The following is an 18632-nucleotide window of genomic DNA, read 5'->3' as shown; positions in this document are numbered from 1 at the left end:
GAATTGTTGCTTTGGGGTAATGCCTGGAATAGCTACTAAGGCTTGATTTTGGTCTGGTCGGAATGTAAAAGAAAATGTAACCAGGTGCGTTAGTGTGCAAGATACATTAGTGCGAAAAATAAAGTTTTCATATGACCCCTGTGCAGTTTTATGTAAAAACAGCACACCCTATGATTCAGTAGACTAACTTTATAAGCAGTCTCTTTTATGACTTTACTACTCCTCTTTATAACTTCAGTTTTTTAGGTTTATGCACAGCTCTTTTAAAGTCCCACCACAGCATTACAGTTACAGTTGACTGATGTCTTGACTTTGACTGATGCATTGATTCTTTACTTTTTCAGTCAATCTGTTGTAGATTTGCTGATTGGGATCTTTGTCCTGTTGCAGGAATTTCGCTGTTAGATAGGTGACCTCACATTTGACTTGAGAATGCTTTGACATATAGATCAGATCATGAGGCTGCAAAATACTGTGCTTGATGGGATCACATGTTTGTGCTGATGTGCTGTGTTGCTTTAAATGTGGAGATGTGCATTATGGTCAGACATTGTTCCAGATGTCCAACTCACATAGGAACGATTTGTGTCTTTGATATTGGGTTGGAGGATCACCAAAACTATCTAAACTTTTAGAAGAAGTTAATATCAATTTGAAATTCCAGTATATTTTGAAGATTTTCACAGAAGAAAGCGCCAGAGTTCATAGACAAACCACGTTAACCAATGGACTTGTTGGTCTGCTGCTGGCCTGTGTGGCTGTTTGATTTGGTATGTGTATGTTTAATTGTTTTAATGAGTTAGTTTAACAGTTTGTCTAAAACACAAAGTCAGATGAGAATGTTTTTCTTTTTTTCTGCTCCTCTTTCGCTGTTTCCTTTCGTGAAGTGGGCGGCCAGTCTCGGCTGCCACCGGTCCAAGCCTTATCTTGACACCGGAGCAGCAATCACAGGCCGGGAGATTGCACGCTGTTTATTTTGTGTCAGTGTGTTCACTACGACCCTAGGGCCAGAATGCAAACACGCACACATGCACGCTCACACATAGATTCAGTCGCAGCGTTGCTCACTCAATCACCACACATCCCTGTTTAAAATGGATGGATGATATCTTGCCTTTCACTATTCACATCTCTGTTTCTCTCTCTCAGCAGTATGACGCTTAATCTCAGTGTCGCTCTTTTTTGTCTGATACAGGGCAGTCCCAATGCATTTTTATTCACTATCTTATATTGCTTTTTTTTTTAAATTCAAAGCCTCTTTTGTATCTGTGTGTGTCTGTCTCTGTGTGTGTACCTTTGTGTGGATGTATATGGAAAAAGAGTTTTTGTATATGTGTTCAGAAATTTTAGTGTGTGTTTGCATGTGTATATGGATTTGTGTGTGTCTATGTGCAGACTTTAGGTCGCTCTCTACTTAAGTAAAAATCAGCTAAGCAGCACCATCTGTAACAACATCTGTAACCCTCCAAACCAATGACAGTGCTTGTCTGCACTGACTGACAGCAGACATTGTCCCTGCCCCTGCTGGTAACTTGTGGCAGCAAATTGGTCTTCTTGGGTGATGATGGGGTGACTGGTGTGTTGCTGTGTGTGTGCATGACAGAGAGAGAGGGGTGGCAGAAAGGATGACTGGAGCCTATTCCTCCCAATCAAATACTAACCCTGACTGTATGAGTGAATGTTCGCGTGCGTGCGCACTTTCCTCCCGCTCACTCATCTCAAGACTCTGACAGTTTGCTATTGTTGGCCTGCCTCTGTCACAGATGTCAGACAGGCAGAACAAATCAGTCAAACCTACCTCATCACCCAAAAGAAAAGGAAAAAAAAGCAGTTATAATTTCCATCCTAATGCACAATCATTAGCAAACTCATCAGTCATAAGATGTTTACAATGCCCAATGACCCGAATGGCTGTTTCTTGTGACATTTAATTGTCACTGTGCCCAACAGCATTCCCAAACTCTTCACGGTTCATGTTTAAAGCCACACTTGTAAACTGTCGTGAGTTACACAGCATAGATTAACAGAGGAGGAAATACTGAGAGCTCTTCCGGGGACTGTCATAAAAGCAACAGCTCATAAAAATCAGTTTAATTTCCTGCTTTCTTTTTTTTGGTTGTTTTGAGAATTCACACACACTTACAAATATACGCAGCTTTAGTTGCTCTTGGGCTTAAAGTATTTCTTTCTTCTTGTTGTACCACATTTATGCCCCTCCTAACTACTCAGTTCTCTCTTTTTGGTGTGTAATGCTCAGGTAGTCTTTCCCATATCCTTTTCTGTCCATTCTTTATAAAAGAAGAAAAAATGGAAATTGTGTGACACTGGCCTTTCTCCAAAGTTGGTTTGGACAATCCGTCTGTCCCATCTGTTGAAAAACTGGACTATGTGTCACGTTTTGTTCCTAGAACACCAAAGAAAATAAAGTGTCTGTAAAGAAACGATGATGGAAATATTTGTTTTTCTCTGATAGGCTCATCTGGCTACTTTAAATCACAGAGGTGAATATCTCACTCAGAGTGAGCCCTCATATGCACATACACACAAGTGTGTGAAGGAGGAGGCTTTCCATGGTACAATAGTGGACCAAGGGGCACGTCCATTATGCTTCAGCATGGCTGTATAAGTGCTTCTTTGTCACTTTGCACAATGGACACATTGTGCAGGTAGTGTGAGTAACTTTGTGGTGTGTTTTACTTGGAGTTGAACAGACATTTTTTTTTCTTCTTCTTTTTTATTTCTGTGTTCTGTATAATAACAATGTTCCACTGATTGTGTATGTGCACACCATTGTGATTTTTCAGTTTGACTTCTTGCATTCAGAAACTATTCAGTCACCATCAGCGGCTCCCCATTGCCCCAGTAAAGGCCCTCCCTGCCTGGACATTTGAAAAGAGACATTGGAGAAACGAGGAAATGACCCGTGCTTAGCCACACAACATGCTAGCTGTGCTCAGACAATCAGCATAGCATTAGTAGGACTGTTGAATAGAGCCATCATGGCTTCCTAGCCCTGGGGAGCCAGTGATCTGCCTATGGGCTTTATGGAGAGTGGGGGTCCTGCAGAGTTGCCAAGGGCCAGAGTAGAGGCCCATGTGGACCCAGTTAGAAACTCCTCCTAGCTTCACAGGAGCGAGTGTTTTTGTGCTGCTATCTGATTGGTCTCAGAAATTGTCCTGCAGTAATGGCAATTGAAAAATATCTGGAAACGTAAAGAACTAGCTTGAGAGGAAAGAGCAACAAGTCCTGAAACAGATGGTATGGACCCTTCAAAGCCCTTATCGCATAATCGCAGAAAACTGTAGCAATTTCTCAAAGATACACTGAAAAAAATGTTTTGTTCAATTTACTAAATTTTTTTATGACAAGTGGTTGCACGAAATAAATTTGTTTGAATCCAGAAATATTTTTTAAGTACACAGAATTTAATTTAAGCGAGTAAAGCCAACATATATTTTTAAGCTACTTTAACTTAACTGTTGTGGATACGACTTAGTCAAATAATATTAGTAATTCCAACTAAGGTTGTGTTAAGTGTACCAGAATAATTTGTTTCCTTTAAACTTATGTCCCAAAGTTATATTCAAATCAATAAAATTGTTAATTTCTCTCTATTTCAATTAAGTAAATTTTACTTAAAAAAAAAAATTGCTTACCCTGATTTGTAGTTTTTAATAACGCCAATAATGAAAACAACAAAATTCTTTCACATCATTTATTAATGCAAAATTTGTTGCAAACAGAATAAGAATCCACATGTAAGGGAAATTGCTGTAATTTGTATAATGCAAATTACAAAACTTTTGTCTATGAACTAATAGCTTTAAAAAGCTCTATTCAAATAAAACAGGAACAACAGACAAGAGAAATGTTAACCAATGTTTCTCTTCCTCTAACAAAGAATAAAACACTGCCAGCGGTATAAAGTATCACAATTAGAAACTGATGCATCCACAAAATAACCAAAGTTTCAGACTTGCTGTTCTGGTGAGTTAACACTGATTATAGGTCAGCAGCTATCAAGGACCGGAATAAAGAAAAATTGCTTCAGTAAACTGAATAATTACAAAGTTGCTCTTCAAGCTACTCAAATGTACCAAACGCGAAACATTCATTATTGAAAGTGAAAATGTTCAATCAAAACATAACACAGAACGTGAGAACGAATGATGGTTATACAAATGTTTCACTCCTATTCACAAGAGCACCAGTCATTGGTAATTTACATAACAAAATGTAAATGGATGTGTGGTTTTAGAAATCTTCCTGTCCAGTAGCAATTTTGTTCTTCAGCCCAAGGACTTTGGGGGAGAGCTTTTCCCCATCCAATCCCATCAACACTTTCTGAATGAATTCATAATAGTGCCTCAATTCCTTGGGGAAGGCTAGGTTTAGTGCATAGATTACTCCAAGCATCAATGCACAAGCTTGGGCCGGAGATCCAATGTTGTCCATGACTATCTCCCCTTCAACAAATATTCCAATGTCATCATAATGTCCATTTTGTCCATCCTCCTTGTTGATGACATAAATGCCCATGGTGTGCTTCTTTAGGCCTCTCTGGATGTCATCTCCTTCAATGTCCTAAACATTTAATAAAAAAGGTAAAAGAAAAACAATTAACTCTACAATTAAATTCCAATCTAGTCGTTTGTGTGTGTGTGTAAATATCTATCTAAGAAGTGTGTGTATAGATGACTTGCTAACAATGACTTACCAAGTACTCCCGAATAAGGCTTCCGTCCTCTTCACCAAGGTAGAGGCAAAGTGCCCTGAGAACTGCTTGCCTTTTCACTTTAACATCACTTTCAGCCTGTTTAAAGAGAGTTGCTGATTAAACCAATTTGGAAAAAAAAACAACAATGTCTGACATTCGCAATAAGTAAATTTTATCATAAGTCAGTTCAAACATAGTAAATAAAATTTATATATGAAAATTTCAAAATTTAGATTGCTTGGCCGGTCACCTAAAATGGCTTATTTGACTCACCAGTGACCTGCCACTTAAGACAAATTAAATCCAAATAGAATTTGCAATATTCAGATTTACCTCTTGCATGATCTGCAAGTGGTGGGCAAGTTTCTGCCCAGAAACACCGCCCTTCTTCTGGAAAACTCATCAGCTGAGGTGTAATTCTGTCTAACTGTGCCACAAAGGTAGTCTCCAGTTGAAGTGTTGTAATACGCTGGAATTCAGCATTTACCTGTATCACACACACAGAGAGAAAAAAAGAAGACTGGTGCTTAATCATTGGTATGATTATTTTGTTATTTCTTCATTAAATGCTACAATGCAATTGCCATCACTTCATAAAGCATAATTAGCATATGGGTTAGTATACAGTGCATGAAGGATGTTACTACTGTTAATCAAAGAAGAAATGAATGGCATCAGTCCATTTAGCGGGTTTAAAGGGTTTTAAAAAGCAGATATTTGTCTGTTTCAGGTGGTTGGCAACACATTTTCCTGTGCTCTTTGTCCGCTGGTGGGAGTGTCTCGCCTGTGAGGTCAGCACCTCTTGGTGGTGAGAGGTCTTAGGGGTTTTAACTTGACCCATTTATTTTTTTTATCTTATGAGCAACAAAGTTTGTTCATCACATTTTTAATTTACATTTGTTTAGCACATGCTTTTAACAATCTGAGGCTAACTAAAAACGAATAGCTAAATAAAAGGTTTTAGGTTAATTCACAATTGATAATCAATCTATTAATTATTGAGATGATTAATCAATCATTTCAATAATCAAACTCACGATAAAATAGTTTGGGTATATGTAGTTGGTTATATGTAGTGCAAACTTACTTAAACAATCAAATATTTTTTATTTATAAGAAAAATCAAAAATTTATTTTATTCATGTTTCTACACTTTAAGTCACTTATGTTTTTCATACACAACTTGTATTTTAAGTGCTGCTCAAATAAATACTCTGTACGGTACACAGGTCAATCACTATAAATGCCAGCCTCTTTATACCTATATTTGGGATCGTCTTAATCCAAGTGGCCCAGATTAATTAATGTATAACATAAGGAATTACTGAAAAGCAAACTCAGCAAAAAAAAAAAAGCATGCCTTTACCTCATTAATCTGGAAAAGTGCAGGCCACCTAGCTTTAAACTCCCCAGCGGTTGGACTTCCCTGCACCACCTCTTGTCTACGGTAGGAAAATGTTCTTGACATCTTCTGTCTTACATCTGAGGCACTGTTTCTTCGTCTGCCGTCGATCAAAAGCTCAACCCTGATGTTTTCTAGACTGTCATCCGTTTCGCCAGCTGGGTGTAATGGACAAAAATTGACCTCAGCCTTTTTAGGTTTCTTAACATTTTTGGCTGGGAGGCAATCATCACTGGATTTGTTTTTCAAAGCATTTATAGTCACTTCAGGACAGTCAATGTTGCGCATCTTTGTCCTGTAATTAGCCATCTTATATTTCAGGCTAATCATCCAGCCATAGTAACCTGTGGCAGATGGCTCTCGCAGACAAGGGAATTTTTTGATCAGTGCCCCTGCAACTTCATCTATTTGGTAATTTTGAGGATAAGCAGTAAACTGAAAAATCGCCTCAGCTAGCTTCTCTAAGATGTCAGATTTAACACCTGGAGTAATCTTGAGCCGAGTTCCAGTTTCTCTGAAGGTCTCATTTCCACGCTGAAGTTGCACCTCTACATTGAATGAAAATCGAGGAATAGTAAACTCGCGAGGCCATGCACATGATCTCAGCTCACTGTCTGACTGTGGTAGAATTATGGTGCTGTCTGAGTTGGATGAAGACGATGAGAGACTGGAGTTTCTTTGAATGCTTTCTGGACTTGCAGAGGAGTCAAGACTGCATGTGGGATACTGCTTTGACAAAGTTGCACTTGTATCCAGATTTGCCATGTACACAAGTTTGATTGTACTTCGGTCTTGAATGTCTTGCATTGATGTTATGTTCATAAACTCATTATTGAAGTCAGGATCCATGAATTGAATACGAAAGTCTCTTTCAATTCCAAATGCTTGGCAAATTGTGCTCTGAAGATCAGTCAAAGTTCTTGGCATCCCAGATGGAACGTCAAGTCTCCTAAAATCATCATCTGCCACGATGACTCTCAGCTTCAGCTGCTCTGCCATTCTTCAATCTGATTTTTAAAGACATTAGAAGAAAAAAAAAAAGTTAAAATACTTTGCATTGAATAATTTTATTAGGGAGCACAAGAGTGCAGAACTGCAACACAGGTTTTACGGGTAAAAAGCAGTTTATTTAATTTTATTCTATAGCTTCATACTGGGTTTTTTTTTTTGCATACGTCAGCCAGAATCCTCAAAAAGTGTCACTTTGCTTTTAGTGGTATGTGTTGCAATTCATCCTTTATCAAAATGTTTTGAGCATCATCAATGATGTTTTTTTTAAGACACATGACAACATGAGGCATGTTTGGCCAAAAGAACTCAAATGTAATGGAAAAAAAAAATATTACCATTGTGGGAAGTATCCAATCTTTATTAAAAATAAGCTAAACATTTGTGGTACCCCTCCTGTTGCCATGAAGATAACTGCAACTGAACACATGCAACTGAACACATGCAATTGAAGACAACATTTACTACCTTCTATATGAATGAATCTTTTAAGTATGACCATTCGCCGGCCTCCAATCCTGTAATCTGCCAAGGGGTACTGGTCTACCAAGGCACCAAGATCAACGAGGGAGATGTGTGATGTGGGAAAAAGTTCAAAACCTCTAAAATGCTCCCTATACCAGGCACCCATCTCTTTGACAATGAAGCTCAGGTTTTCCTCCACAACAACCATTTGGACAACTTCTGCAAATTCAGGCAATCCAGCAGAGCAGCCATAAACTACAATCATGCCAGGCCTGTAGTTTGTTCCATTTACAGAAGCATTCTTTGTGAGCTGAATATGGGTAATATCAGGGAATTTAATCCTCAAGTCTCGCTGTACATCATGATGCAGAATGTCAACAGAGACAGTAGAAACAGCTGAGACAGTTAGGCTCGGCCTTACAGTTGTGACAGACTCCAAGTGGTATGCCATCATGAACTGATGTTTCACTGCCAGTGACAGTAGCACATTTTTAAAGCACCGTGTGTGATGAACAACCTGTTTGAAAAAACTGTGCTTTGCCTCGAACCTCATGGTCCACATGCCAACAAGTGGCCCAAAGAATTTAATCATCTGTGGATAATGCTCCACAAAATGATGTTTTGGTAACAGCTTCAGTCCTGGAAACAGCTCTTTCAACCTACATCTGTGGTCAGAGACTCTAGACTCAAGGAAAGCAATTGATTGTTCTGTGTGTACTGGTGCAACAACTAGTTCAACAATGTCCTTTAGGTCCAAAATTACCTGCCAAGCTGTTTCATCTGGAGGTACCAAGTGTCCTACCAACAATGGAAGGAATCGTAAGAGACTCCAATTTTCATGAGCATTTCCTCCAATGCTTTTGTTCTGCATGAAAGTCCTGGGAATAGCATGAGGGCGATTACTCTTGTCTGCCCATTTGTAGGGAAATGTCAGAATGGACTCATTGAGGCTGTCAAGTGTAAAATATTTTTTCAAAATTAAGATATTCAGGCAGTATGCCAACTCAACTGGTAATATGCCCTCAAATATGTCATGTGCAATATCTGGAGGATATCCACTGCAAACACTGAAATGGGAGAGATGTGCAGAGAAAACACACCGTCTTTTAACACCGTGACATGGTTTTGCATTACTCTGTGCAGAACTTGCATGCATTTCATGTGTCTCTTTGCTTCTCAGAGTAAACACACCTGAACTAACCTCTGTTTCTTGAATATCAGATCTTTTGGCCTCACAACATCTGCAAAAGTATTCACCTGAAAAACTCTCAATAAATCCAGAAATACTGTGTGCTCCTAAATTATCTGCTATGACACACTGTATTGTGCCCCTGACAAATTCTCCAAGATGTGCAATAAAAATCCCTTGACTTTCCAAAGTAACAAGATCACTCAACAACGGCTCTAGAATCTTTTCATATCCATATGTCTTTACATCTTCAGACTTGCAGAGTAAAGCCAGATAAATGGAAGTCAGTGATGAATGGCCAGCAGGTGGTAAATTGCTAAGAGTCCAATATATGGCACAGATTTTGTGCTTTTTACGGGAAGTGCCAAGTGGATTGCAAATCTCAAAATCGTCAATATACAAATTCAGTAAAACTCGCAATTCACCTGCTGATAAAAAACTGTTTTCTTTGAAAAACAACCCCTCCCTATAAGACCTGTAAATCACTTCTTCCCCACTTTGTTCTGTTATGCGACTACCATCCAAAACCTTAGCAAGAAGGTGGCAATCACTGAAAAGCTGCTGTAAAACCTTTAAAACTGGAACATACTGAAATGTTCTTTTATTTTTTTTCATCCAACACATACTCTACAGGCTCTACAACTTTAAAATTTTCCTTGTAGAAATTTTTGCGCTTAAAGGATGTTGCCAGGGGACAACCTTTACCTACTGATTTATACACAGGATTAGATGTACACAGTGCAGATGCAAGTTCTTCAATGACTGACTGGTCTATTTGCAAGCTGTGACTGTTCAATGTGTCTTGGATAACTTTTGCTGCCGTACACAAAGATGCTGTGCCCAACAAATACTGAAATTCCTCCAAAAGTTCATCAACTGCAGCACTTGGAACGTGAAAAATATTTTCTAGTTTTAATAACACTGCCGCAAGCTTTAGCTGAACTACGTCTTCATGATAATTTGATGTCTCTAAATCAACAGGCTGTTTGTCACCCCACAATTCCTCAGCATTTGAAGCAACATGCTCTGCAGTTTCAGTTGCAAAAGATCCTCTGACAATATCCTCTTTGAAGTCTACCAGCGAGTGTAAACTGTGCTTGCGACTTTTGTGTGACTTAAAGGTACTGTAAATATTTGATTTGTAGTCACAACCTTTAAACATACATGTTACTGTCTCATTGTTTTTTAAATGACGGCTAATGTGCACAAAATATTCACGCTCTGTTCCTAATTCACTACAACAACATAACTGACAGGAAAAAGTTGTAAATTTGTCAGAGTGCTCTGGGGTATTGCTATGATTCCTTGACAAGTGTGTCAGAAGTGAATTCCAAGTCTTTAAAAGACATGGACACTGAGGATATAGGCACTTAATGTGATGGCCACGCTCAAAATGACTATGTTTCAGTCTATAGTGCTTAAGAAGTTCTGATCGTCTAGAAACTTCTGCACTGCAGTCTTTACACTTCCACATAAACTGGACATACAACAAAGAGAGAAAATTTGAAACAAAAACAAAAAACACACTTAGTACTTTACACAAAGAAAACTTTAGCTGTGGTTAACCTACAAGAATGGATGCATCTTAGAAGTATGCTTGTAGGCTGTATTATCTAGAGCATTCTTTTCCCAACTCTGTTGCTTGAGGATGCCCATCCTGCATATTTTTGATGTTTCTCTGCTTCAGTGCACCCTGGCATATTAACTGTGTCAGTGACAGACTTGTGCACAACTTGAAGAAATTAGGCTAAACATTAGTTCAAATCAGTGTGGCGATGCAAGGAGGCATCTAAAAAAATGCAGAACAGAGGTCTTTGAGGAACAGGGTTGGGAAACACTGATCTAGAGTGCACCTAAAATCTGATCAGGTTAGAAAGCAATACCATAACAGTGCCAATTGAACAATCAAATAAAAGGAAAAAATAAAAACTAATATGTTACAGCCAGCAACTTTCATGTTCAACTTTAAATAATTTTCTCTAAAGGATGGGAACTGTTGGCAACACATGGAATCAGTGTTCTACGCCCTAGTCTTTAAAAAAAAAAAAAAAAAAACTGTACAAAATATAGAGGCATCTTTTCTTAAACTATATTAATCATATGTAATAATTGATATTAATTAATATCAATATTAATAATCACAAGAACCCTTAAGATGAGATAGATAAACTTGTCAATGCAATACTGTCGTGATAAATATGTAAGGAATTTGCATGTACTTACCAAAATAACACAGTTTCCTTGAATAAACAATAACACACAAGGGGAAGAAAATCTGCCAGAAAAGGAACACAAATACAAAAAATTAAAATGAGGACTTTAGAAAGACAAACAATTACCATTTCCAAGCCACTTCATGATACTCCCTTGTAACAAAACAAATCTTACTTGTGCCTCTGTAAAAACTACAGATGGCACGATACCACTTTTTTTTATGTCCGATACCGATATCATAACTTTGATTATCTGCCGATGCCGATGTGAATCCGATATAGTGTATTTTATAATAAAACTGGGTTTTTAAATAAATATTTTGCTGCATTTTGTATAAGTTCATACTCAGTTTAAAAAAAACATTAAAACTATTCTGTTATACCTGTATGCAAAAAATACACTGCACCCAAAATATTTTATACTTCAGCAATACTGATCAACCTAAAAAACTTACACCATCCTCCTTACTCAGGTATTCTAAACAGCACATAGAAATATTAAACAACCTAACTAATAGGGCTGCCAACTCCCAGCAAAAATATTAGGAAACCACCCCCCACCCTCTGCCTCATAATGCTTAACTGACGTAATCGACTTTAATGCACAGAAACAATTATTTTCCTACAATAATTAGATTCAACATTTTTCTTCAATACAGTTGCAGACAGCACAGATGGTACCTTCCCAAAGGAAAAAGTGCTATATGTACTACTATTACTAGGGTATATATTAGACTTAATATTTACTACATACAATAATGGATTTCTATACATTTAACCAGATCACCACTTTGCTTGTAAGATTTAGATAATTATTTATTAAAAGCTAGACATTTTAAATGAGAATAAGAAAGAAAATTATTTATGCCCCCCTTTCCTTGTTAATGCCCTACCTGGCCCCCTGACAACACTTTGCTAGATCCGCCCCTGCACAGTTACCAGCTGTCAGCTACTTAGAAAAGGATCCTGGTGTTATTTGTCTCTCAGAAACAGTTCATAACTTCAACTCATCCATGTCACCTAAAAGGTAAACCTGTTTCTTCATTACCTGTTCAGCTCTAATGATTCAGTAAAAACATCTCCTGGTTTCACCTTCATGTTTCCTTCTCACCACATATACAAACTGATATCATGACCAGCAGCTATTACGGCTGTGCCTTCAGAAAACACAAGCGGATACTAGAAAGTAATATTAAAAAATTCTAGCAACAGCTTATCAAGCTTAAACGTGCTGCTGCTGTTTATCTGCCGTTTTCCACTTTCTAGCGCAAACTGGGCGATTAACAAACAAGAGAGGCAGGACTAGCGACAGAAAAGCCATCAGCTGATAATCGATCAGTTTCATGATTGAAGTAGCAACAGGAGAGGGAGGGGGGAGAATGAGGGAAGAAGTTTTAGCTGTTCAGCATGAAGACACCGAATAACTCTAGCTTTGTGTCTTTTTTCATTCTAGCTGAAGTACAAAACAAATCGCTTCCTTTCCCCCTCAATACAAAACTCCGACAGCCAGTCCAGCTGTGGCTCCATACATCGGTTGTTAAGCTCAGCATGGAAATACTATGCAAACATACAGAGATTAACTTACACACTTGCTTTACTTCTCTGTGTTAGTTTTCTCTGAGATTAAATGCAGCGGTTTGGAAACACGTAGCTAAACCAGACCGCTGACAGGTCTTGCACTCAACAGCGCTATCAAGTGAAGCAACTTCTTTTCTGAGTTAATTTCAGTCCTGACAAACCTCACTCTCAGTGCCTTTTGAGCTCACATTATCGGCAACCACGGAGTTATTCTCCTCCACAGTTTTCAACCATTATTTGTTTCTGCACAAAAGACGTTGTGCAACGCCAATCCTACTTATTTATTTCCTACTGCACCCCTGACTGTGCAGGTGCGTTCAGAAGCCCCCTCCCCCGCCCGACTATTCCTTAATGCCAATGTTGTGGCGGGAGGGACGATTTCTCAATTTAAAACTGCAGGCTGTCTGTACAGTGAACTTTGCAGCTAACTACAACAGAGAAATTGCCTCGTTACATAATTTGTTAGTACAAAATGTGCCACCAGAACTAAGCTAAAAACATGACAATTTAACGTAGCAGTTTTAAATTACTCTTTTAATAGAGCAGTAGCTAATAGAGCACATAGCTAGCTTGAGTCAAATCACGACAAAGTTCAGAGGTGTACAACTACTTAGACTTCTTTCTCCATGTGCACACGTCTTAAAGAGTCAACATGCTTTGACTGAGGTAAAAAAATAAAACAAAAACGACCGGAAAAGGTTTACTTAGCAAAGCTAGTCCACCTTTACACGAAGTTGTGTGATTAACTTGAGCCCGCTTGCAGCACACAAAACGTCCGCTTTCAGTCCGCGCGCAAAATGGTGGCCTGTCCTAACGCATGCGCAGAATGGCCCAGGAGGAGGCTATGAAAAACATACTTAAGCATTTTGAGCTACATTTAATTAACTAAAATTAATTGGATTAAAACGCAGGGAATGTATTCTGGAGTTACTCGAATTATATATGTGGACAGGAATTACTCATTTAAATTATAAAGATATACCAAAATAAAATATGCTATATCTAAAAGGAGCCAATATCACTTTTTTCAGTGTACTCGAAACAACCAGCTTGTATATAACTGCTGCACATTTAAAGGGAAGAGGTGGCCACAGCAAGTATTGGTTTGATTTAGTTCTTTTTTTTTTTTTCCGTTTCCTGGTTTGTATGGTATTCATTGATAAATAGAAATAAATAGATATGGACATTTTCAAGGATTCTTAGTTTACTGAATTTTGTTAATTAAAACATTACGGAAGTTTTCATCCATGCAAACTGTCAATAAGTTGCTCTGGTTAAAGTATGTCTATGTTTCACATGGTACTAATTTGAGCTTTGCCGACCTGTTTGCCTGCACATTTCACACATTAAGTGTGATAAATCTGTTATATTTTCTGTACTTTCCTCTGTTCCCCTGCCTCCCTTCCTCCCTCAGGTGTTGTGGAAGGTATTATTTTGAAGAGACCTGTGAGAGAAAGAGAGAGAAGCAGACAGAAAAAGCTATAGGGGGAGTCAGAGAGGGCTAAGTGGCCTTTCGTTGCCCCCAGGGTGTGCTCCGTTGGCGTCCGTGGGTGCTCTTTGTCCAGAGCTTTCACTGTGATTAGAGCGTTTGAGTTGACAATTCACTTAAGACCCCCTTTCTTTCTTTGCTCTCCCTTCTACTCTTTCTCTCGCTCCCACAGTGCCCCCCTGCACCTCCACCCTCCATCCTGTTGCTTTCTCTCACACACTCTCAGGGTATATTACCTGTTCATGTAATGCAGTTAAGCTCAGCTAGAAGCCTTTCCTCGTAATACCACTTAATTCCCCATGTGGCAGCCAAGGTAAATGCAGGAGAGAAAAGAAAGCGAGTGATGACCAGCGATGGTGGTGCTGGGGTGAGTTTGGGAATGAACTAGGAAAGTGAGAGAGGGAGAGGGGGGAGATGAGAAGAGAGAGTGGGAGCAGGCAGGAAAGGTACCATCCACCCTATTGCTGCTTGGTGAACCTTTGCCATCAACCCAGTGTGATAATGGCTCTGATTGCAGAAGACCAGCGTACCTCTGCCTGAGAGCCTCATGTAAAATATAGGACATTTTGCAAAAGGCAGTAAATATGTGAGGCCTGGAGTGGTGGCTGGAGGCTGCACTTGGATTAGTCCTGGCCGGACAGCTAAGTGTGAATGTCCAACCTCCAACTGGGAAAATTCAATGTAACTTAATGTTAAGCTGTAAAACTAGCAATTTAAGGTGGCATTCAGAATACTACCTGATTTTACAGACAGGGATGTGACATCCTGTCAAAGGGAGTTATGCATGTTGCTTGAAACAAATAGTCAGATTACGTAGACAATATGATGTGACAAGGTTCATACAACATAAAGAGAAGGCTATATACACACACAGGAACACAGTGAGGGCTAATAAGGGGTGTGGAAACAGGTGGGTAACAACGGGTGAAGATAATTAACATAATGAGACAGGGGAAGTTAAACTAGACACAGAGGGCAATAACTACCATAATAAAACAGGAGGTAAGGCACAACTAAACAGAGGAACGAGATTAACTTCGTGTAAGGAAAGACTGAACGCTGAAAGACAAAGGACAAACAATATCACCAGTGTGTGAATGTGTGTGTGAATGGGTGAATGACTGAATGTAGTGTAAAGCGCTTTGGGGTCCTATGGACTAGAAAAGCGCTATACAAATGCAGGCCATTTACCATTACCATTTACCAATAAGACGATTAAACAGGTGGAGGAACAGAAAGGAAGCACAGAGAGAACTAACTCAAATACAAAAAAAATGAGTAGCTCACAATAACTTGGAGTTTAGAATAAAAAAATGATTTTTATCCAAAGAACAGAAAACTTAACCAAGCACATATTCACTAAGAGAAAAATTAGGAACCCTTCTGTAAGACTAAAGATAAATACAAAGCAACTGGGGACAAAAATACTGTGGAAAAACCCCCTAAAAGTTTCAAGATGACAACTATAAAAATCAACAACAAAGCATATAAGAAACTGAAGGAGAAAATACCCAAATTCAAACTCAACAAACAGGCTGAGCACATATAGAGGACAGGGGAGAGGTAAAATAAACAAAATATATATAAACAATTCTATATTTCATTAAGAACAAGGAGCAAAACTTAAATATTAAGGATGCTCAAAACAAAAAGTCTATGTCTGTGTCAGAAAACGAGCCATGAACACCCAGGCACAGCCAATGACTACAGCATGGCTTTAAAATCACACTAATTCAATATCCCGTGTAATATTTAAATGTATGATATGATATAATATTATATTTAAATTCTCAGGCTGCTTAGACTTATGATAACTTCTTATATCCTTAAATGTTGCTTTAAGTGCCTCTTTTTTGATGCAGGTTATTCCTTTACAACTATGTAAATATTCATATAATAACATAAAATGCCAAAAATTGTGTTTTTCTGTCTTTATTCATAAAATTCTTACGCTTAGGAAGGTTCCGAGGATCATATGTTAATACACATTAAAGTTTTTATATAATGGACAGTTAATTGATTAAGCTGCAGATTATTTAATAATATAAATGCTACACTTTGTGGTCAAAAGAGTTTGGCAGCTCTGCTCTCAAAAAGTGAAAACCTTACCTGATTTAGCGTCAGCAGCCATTCTGTCCCCGTACAGGCGTTCACCTCTTCCAGTGCTCCGGTTGCTGTTAGAAGTCCTATACTCTCCACTTGCCTTGTCCGCTTGTGCTCCTCTACTGTGTAAATTCAGGTGACCTTTAACTTGAATTTTATTTGGGTAATAGAAGAAAGTCAAAAAGACATAAATCTGATGAATAGAGCAGAGAGGGAAGAAGAGTTTTGTTATTGTGACCGAATAAACTCTTGCAATTATTACATGTTGTTAATGAGTACATAATGGTGCTCACTGCAGTTCAGTTCGGTTTAGTAACTTTCCCCCTTACAGCAACACTCCACTAAAATCTGGCTGATCTGGGGGAATGAATCCATGTGCACAATGTCAATAAAATTGTGACGTTCTGCTCTTTGGTTTGTGTGATTTCACTAAAGATTGCTGTTTGATGTCTGAGTTGAAGCCAGAGAGCCAGCTTAATTGGTGTCGTAGCAGGAAATGCACAATGACACACCACTGAAGGGGATCACAGACAAAACTTTTTAATGTTCCCCGTAGTTTGGGCTTCTGACTTGACTTGTTTTAGTCTCTGACCTGTTTCTTTATTGCTCTTTCTTTCCCTCTGTTCAAAAATGTACCGAAGAACAAACTAATCTGAAATTAACTGAATGAAAAAGTATCTTTTCTTAAAATCTACAACCCAATATCCAGCCAGTGATAGAAAACGAGAGAAGAAAAAATAAGTAGGAGGAAAGAGAAGAAATTGCCAAAGAGAAAAAGGCATGGAGGAGAAGAGGGCAGGGAGAAGAAAGAGGAGCAGGAGGGGCTGACATTGCTCCTGGGTTAGTGCTCCAAAACGGAGTGCTAAAATCGTTTCAGCTCAGATAAAGCTCTGGCCACTGCCAGGCCGCCCCAGGATATCTGCCCCGTTCATCTGCCTCTCCAATGAAACGCCTGCACACAGGGAGCCTTCAGGCAGCCCATCACACACACACACACACACACACACACACGAAAGTGCTCGCACACGCGGACACTAACTCAGTTGGAAATACACACAGGCACCGCTGTATCACACACTATGCATACACTTGCCTGCCTCTCATGGTGAGTTTGTTGCACAGCAATTTATTTCTCTTGAGAGAGAGAGAGAGAGAGAGAGAGAGTGTGACATAGAGCCCAGGGGTTCGTCTTCCTCTTATGAACCTCCCAAATTAACACTCTACCTCCATCTCACCTCCTATCAGTCAATGCTGCTCACACCCGTTTGACTCATCTGCACATTCAGTTCACAGTCACTACTTTGCTTTGCTTTTCATCTTTCTAATATTTTTTCAGTGACTGGACTGAGACTAAGAGACAGGAAGGGAGCAGAGAAGAGAGTAAAGTGGGATCAAAGTCAATAAGATTTCTGTGGATTTTGTGCTAAAGCAGTGGTAGAAATACTTGCAATTTTTAAAGTTATTAATGTCTAATAGAAAAAAGAAAACTCACAGATAATCACACTGAATAAGGGCGGTTTAGTTTGGTCAGCTTGGTGCTGGCTCGTCCTGGACTGGAAGCACCTTGGCGGGCAGTTAGTTTTTAAAGAGGCTAAAACACATACAGTTACTGTATTTTCTGTAGCACCTCCTACCCTCATCCAGACTTAAAGCACAAAATACTGCTCCTGTGTTAGTTTTTATCAACTGATACACTGATACACAGCTGTCATCTTTTTGACAGGTGAGTACAACAACCAAATATAACCAAAAAGTGTGGTAAGACTGGGCAATTAATGTAGCTTTTCAAGGAAGATGCCATACATGTGCAATTTTAGTGAGTGAGTGAAACAGATGTTTTTGGATTGTGGAAATTTGATCCAACTTTAAAAAAATGTTATTTTAAAAAAGATATTACCAGGATAATCTTTAGTTGCAGCTTCACATGCATGGAGGTGTATGCATGTATTGCCTGTAGTTACTACAGGTGTTGTTTGGATAATACTTGCATATGTGATACCTGGTTTGCCACAGTAAGAGCATTCACAGTCTACTTACACAGTTAAAACAAAGCCACAGTCAATTTGACAATTTTACCCCCCAGCATCGCTGTCATTCAGTCCTAAACAGATCTGCCTCTCCGTGTTTACCTCCTTCACCCTTCCTTTTGGTTCTTATAACCTCCCTTTTATTATGTCTTCATCCATCTCCTCTCTTTTTCCTTCGGCACCTCTTCACTGAGATAGAAAATCTAGGTCTCATGTTTAAAGCATCAGTGCAGTTGTTGGGCAGACCCCTGGATATCTCCCCCCCCCCCCCCCCCCCCCCCCTTTCTTCCCCTCACCCACTCCACATCTCTCTAACTCTTCCTGAATATATCTTTTTATCCTCTTGTCAGTTGCCTCTCTCTGAATTTTGCTGTCTTTTTGGTGTACAGCCCATGGCCTCCTCTCTCCTACGCTGATGAGCTCACAGAAGTAGAAAAAAAA

General features: G+C 38.9%; 2 protein-coding genes across 4 annotated transcripts in view; one reads left to right on the top strand and one right to left on the bottom strand.

Moving 5' to 3' along the window:
* camkmt (calmodulin-lysine N-methyltransferase) overlaps positions 1–18632 on the top strand; it is a 130426-nt gene that overhangs the window by 59592 nt on the left and 52202 nt on the right. The gene's annotated exons all lie outside the window — the stretch shown is intronic.
* On the bottom strand, positions 3702–17251 carry LOC143421778 (uncharacterized). Of its 2 annotated transcripts, XR_013101349.1 has the most exons (7): positions 16458–17251; positions 16171–16357; positions 11005–11056; positions 6084–7126; positions 5051–5204; positions 4718–4813; positions 3702–4584 (listed from the first exon to the last, which is right to left on the bottom strand). XR_013101349.1 is itself a non-coding variant. In XM_076891522.1 (6 exons), the coding sequence occupies exons 4-6, from the start codon at positions 5057–5059 to the stop codon at positions 4255–4257; spliced, it is 435 nt and encodes a 144-aa protein (XP_076747637.1). In that variant the 5' UTR covers positions 5060–5204; positions 6084–7126; positions 11005–11056; positions 16171–17251; the 3' UTR covers positions 3702–4254. The 2 variants fall into 2 exon arrangements, 1 of the variants encoding a protein (XP_076747637.1); XM_076891522.1 differs by having other exon boundaries at positions 16171–17251.

Source organism: Maylandia zebra, linkage group LG13 (genome assembly GCF_041146795.1).
Source record: "Maylandia zebra isolate NMK-2024a linkage group LG13, Mzebra_GT3a, whole genome shotgun sequence".
NCBI classification, from domain to species: Eukaryota; Metazoa; Chordata; class Actinopteri; order Cichliformes; family Cichlidae; genus Maylandia; species Maylandia zebra.
Note: the sequence above shows the minus strand (reverse complement) of the source record. Positions and strands in the feature narration are given on the sequence as shown.

Bases quoted from the DNA above. Each gene is read 5' to 3' on its own strand.
- LOC143421778 (XM_076891522.1), bottom strand. The intron at 4,585-4,717 runs GTAAGTCATTGT...TTAAATGTTTAG, and splicing joins GCCTTATTCGGGAGTACTTG to GACATTGAAGGAGATGACAT.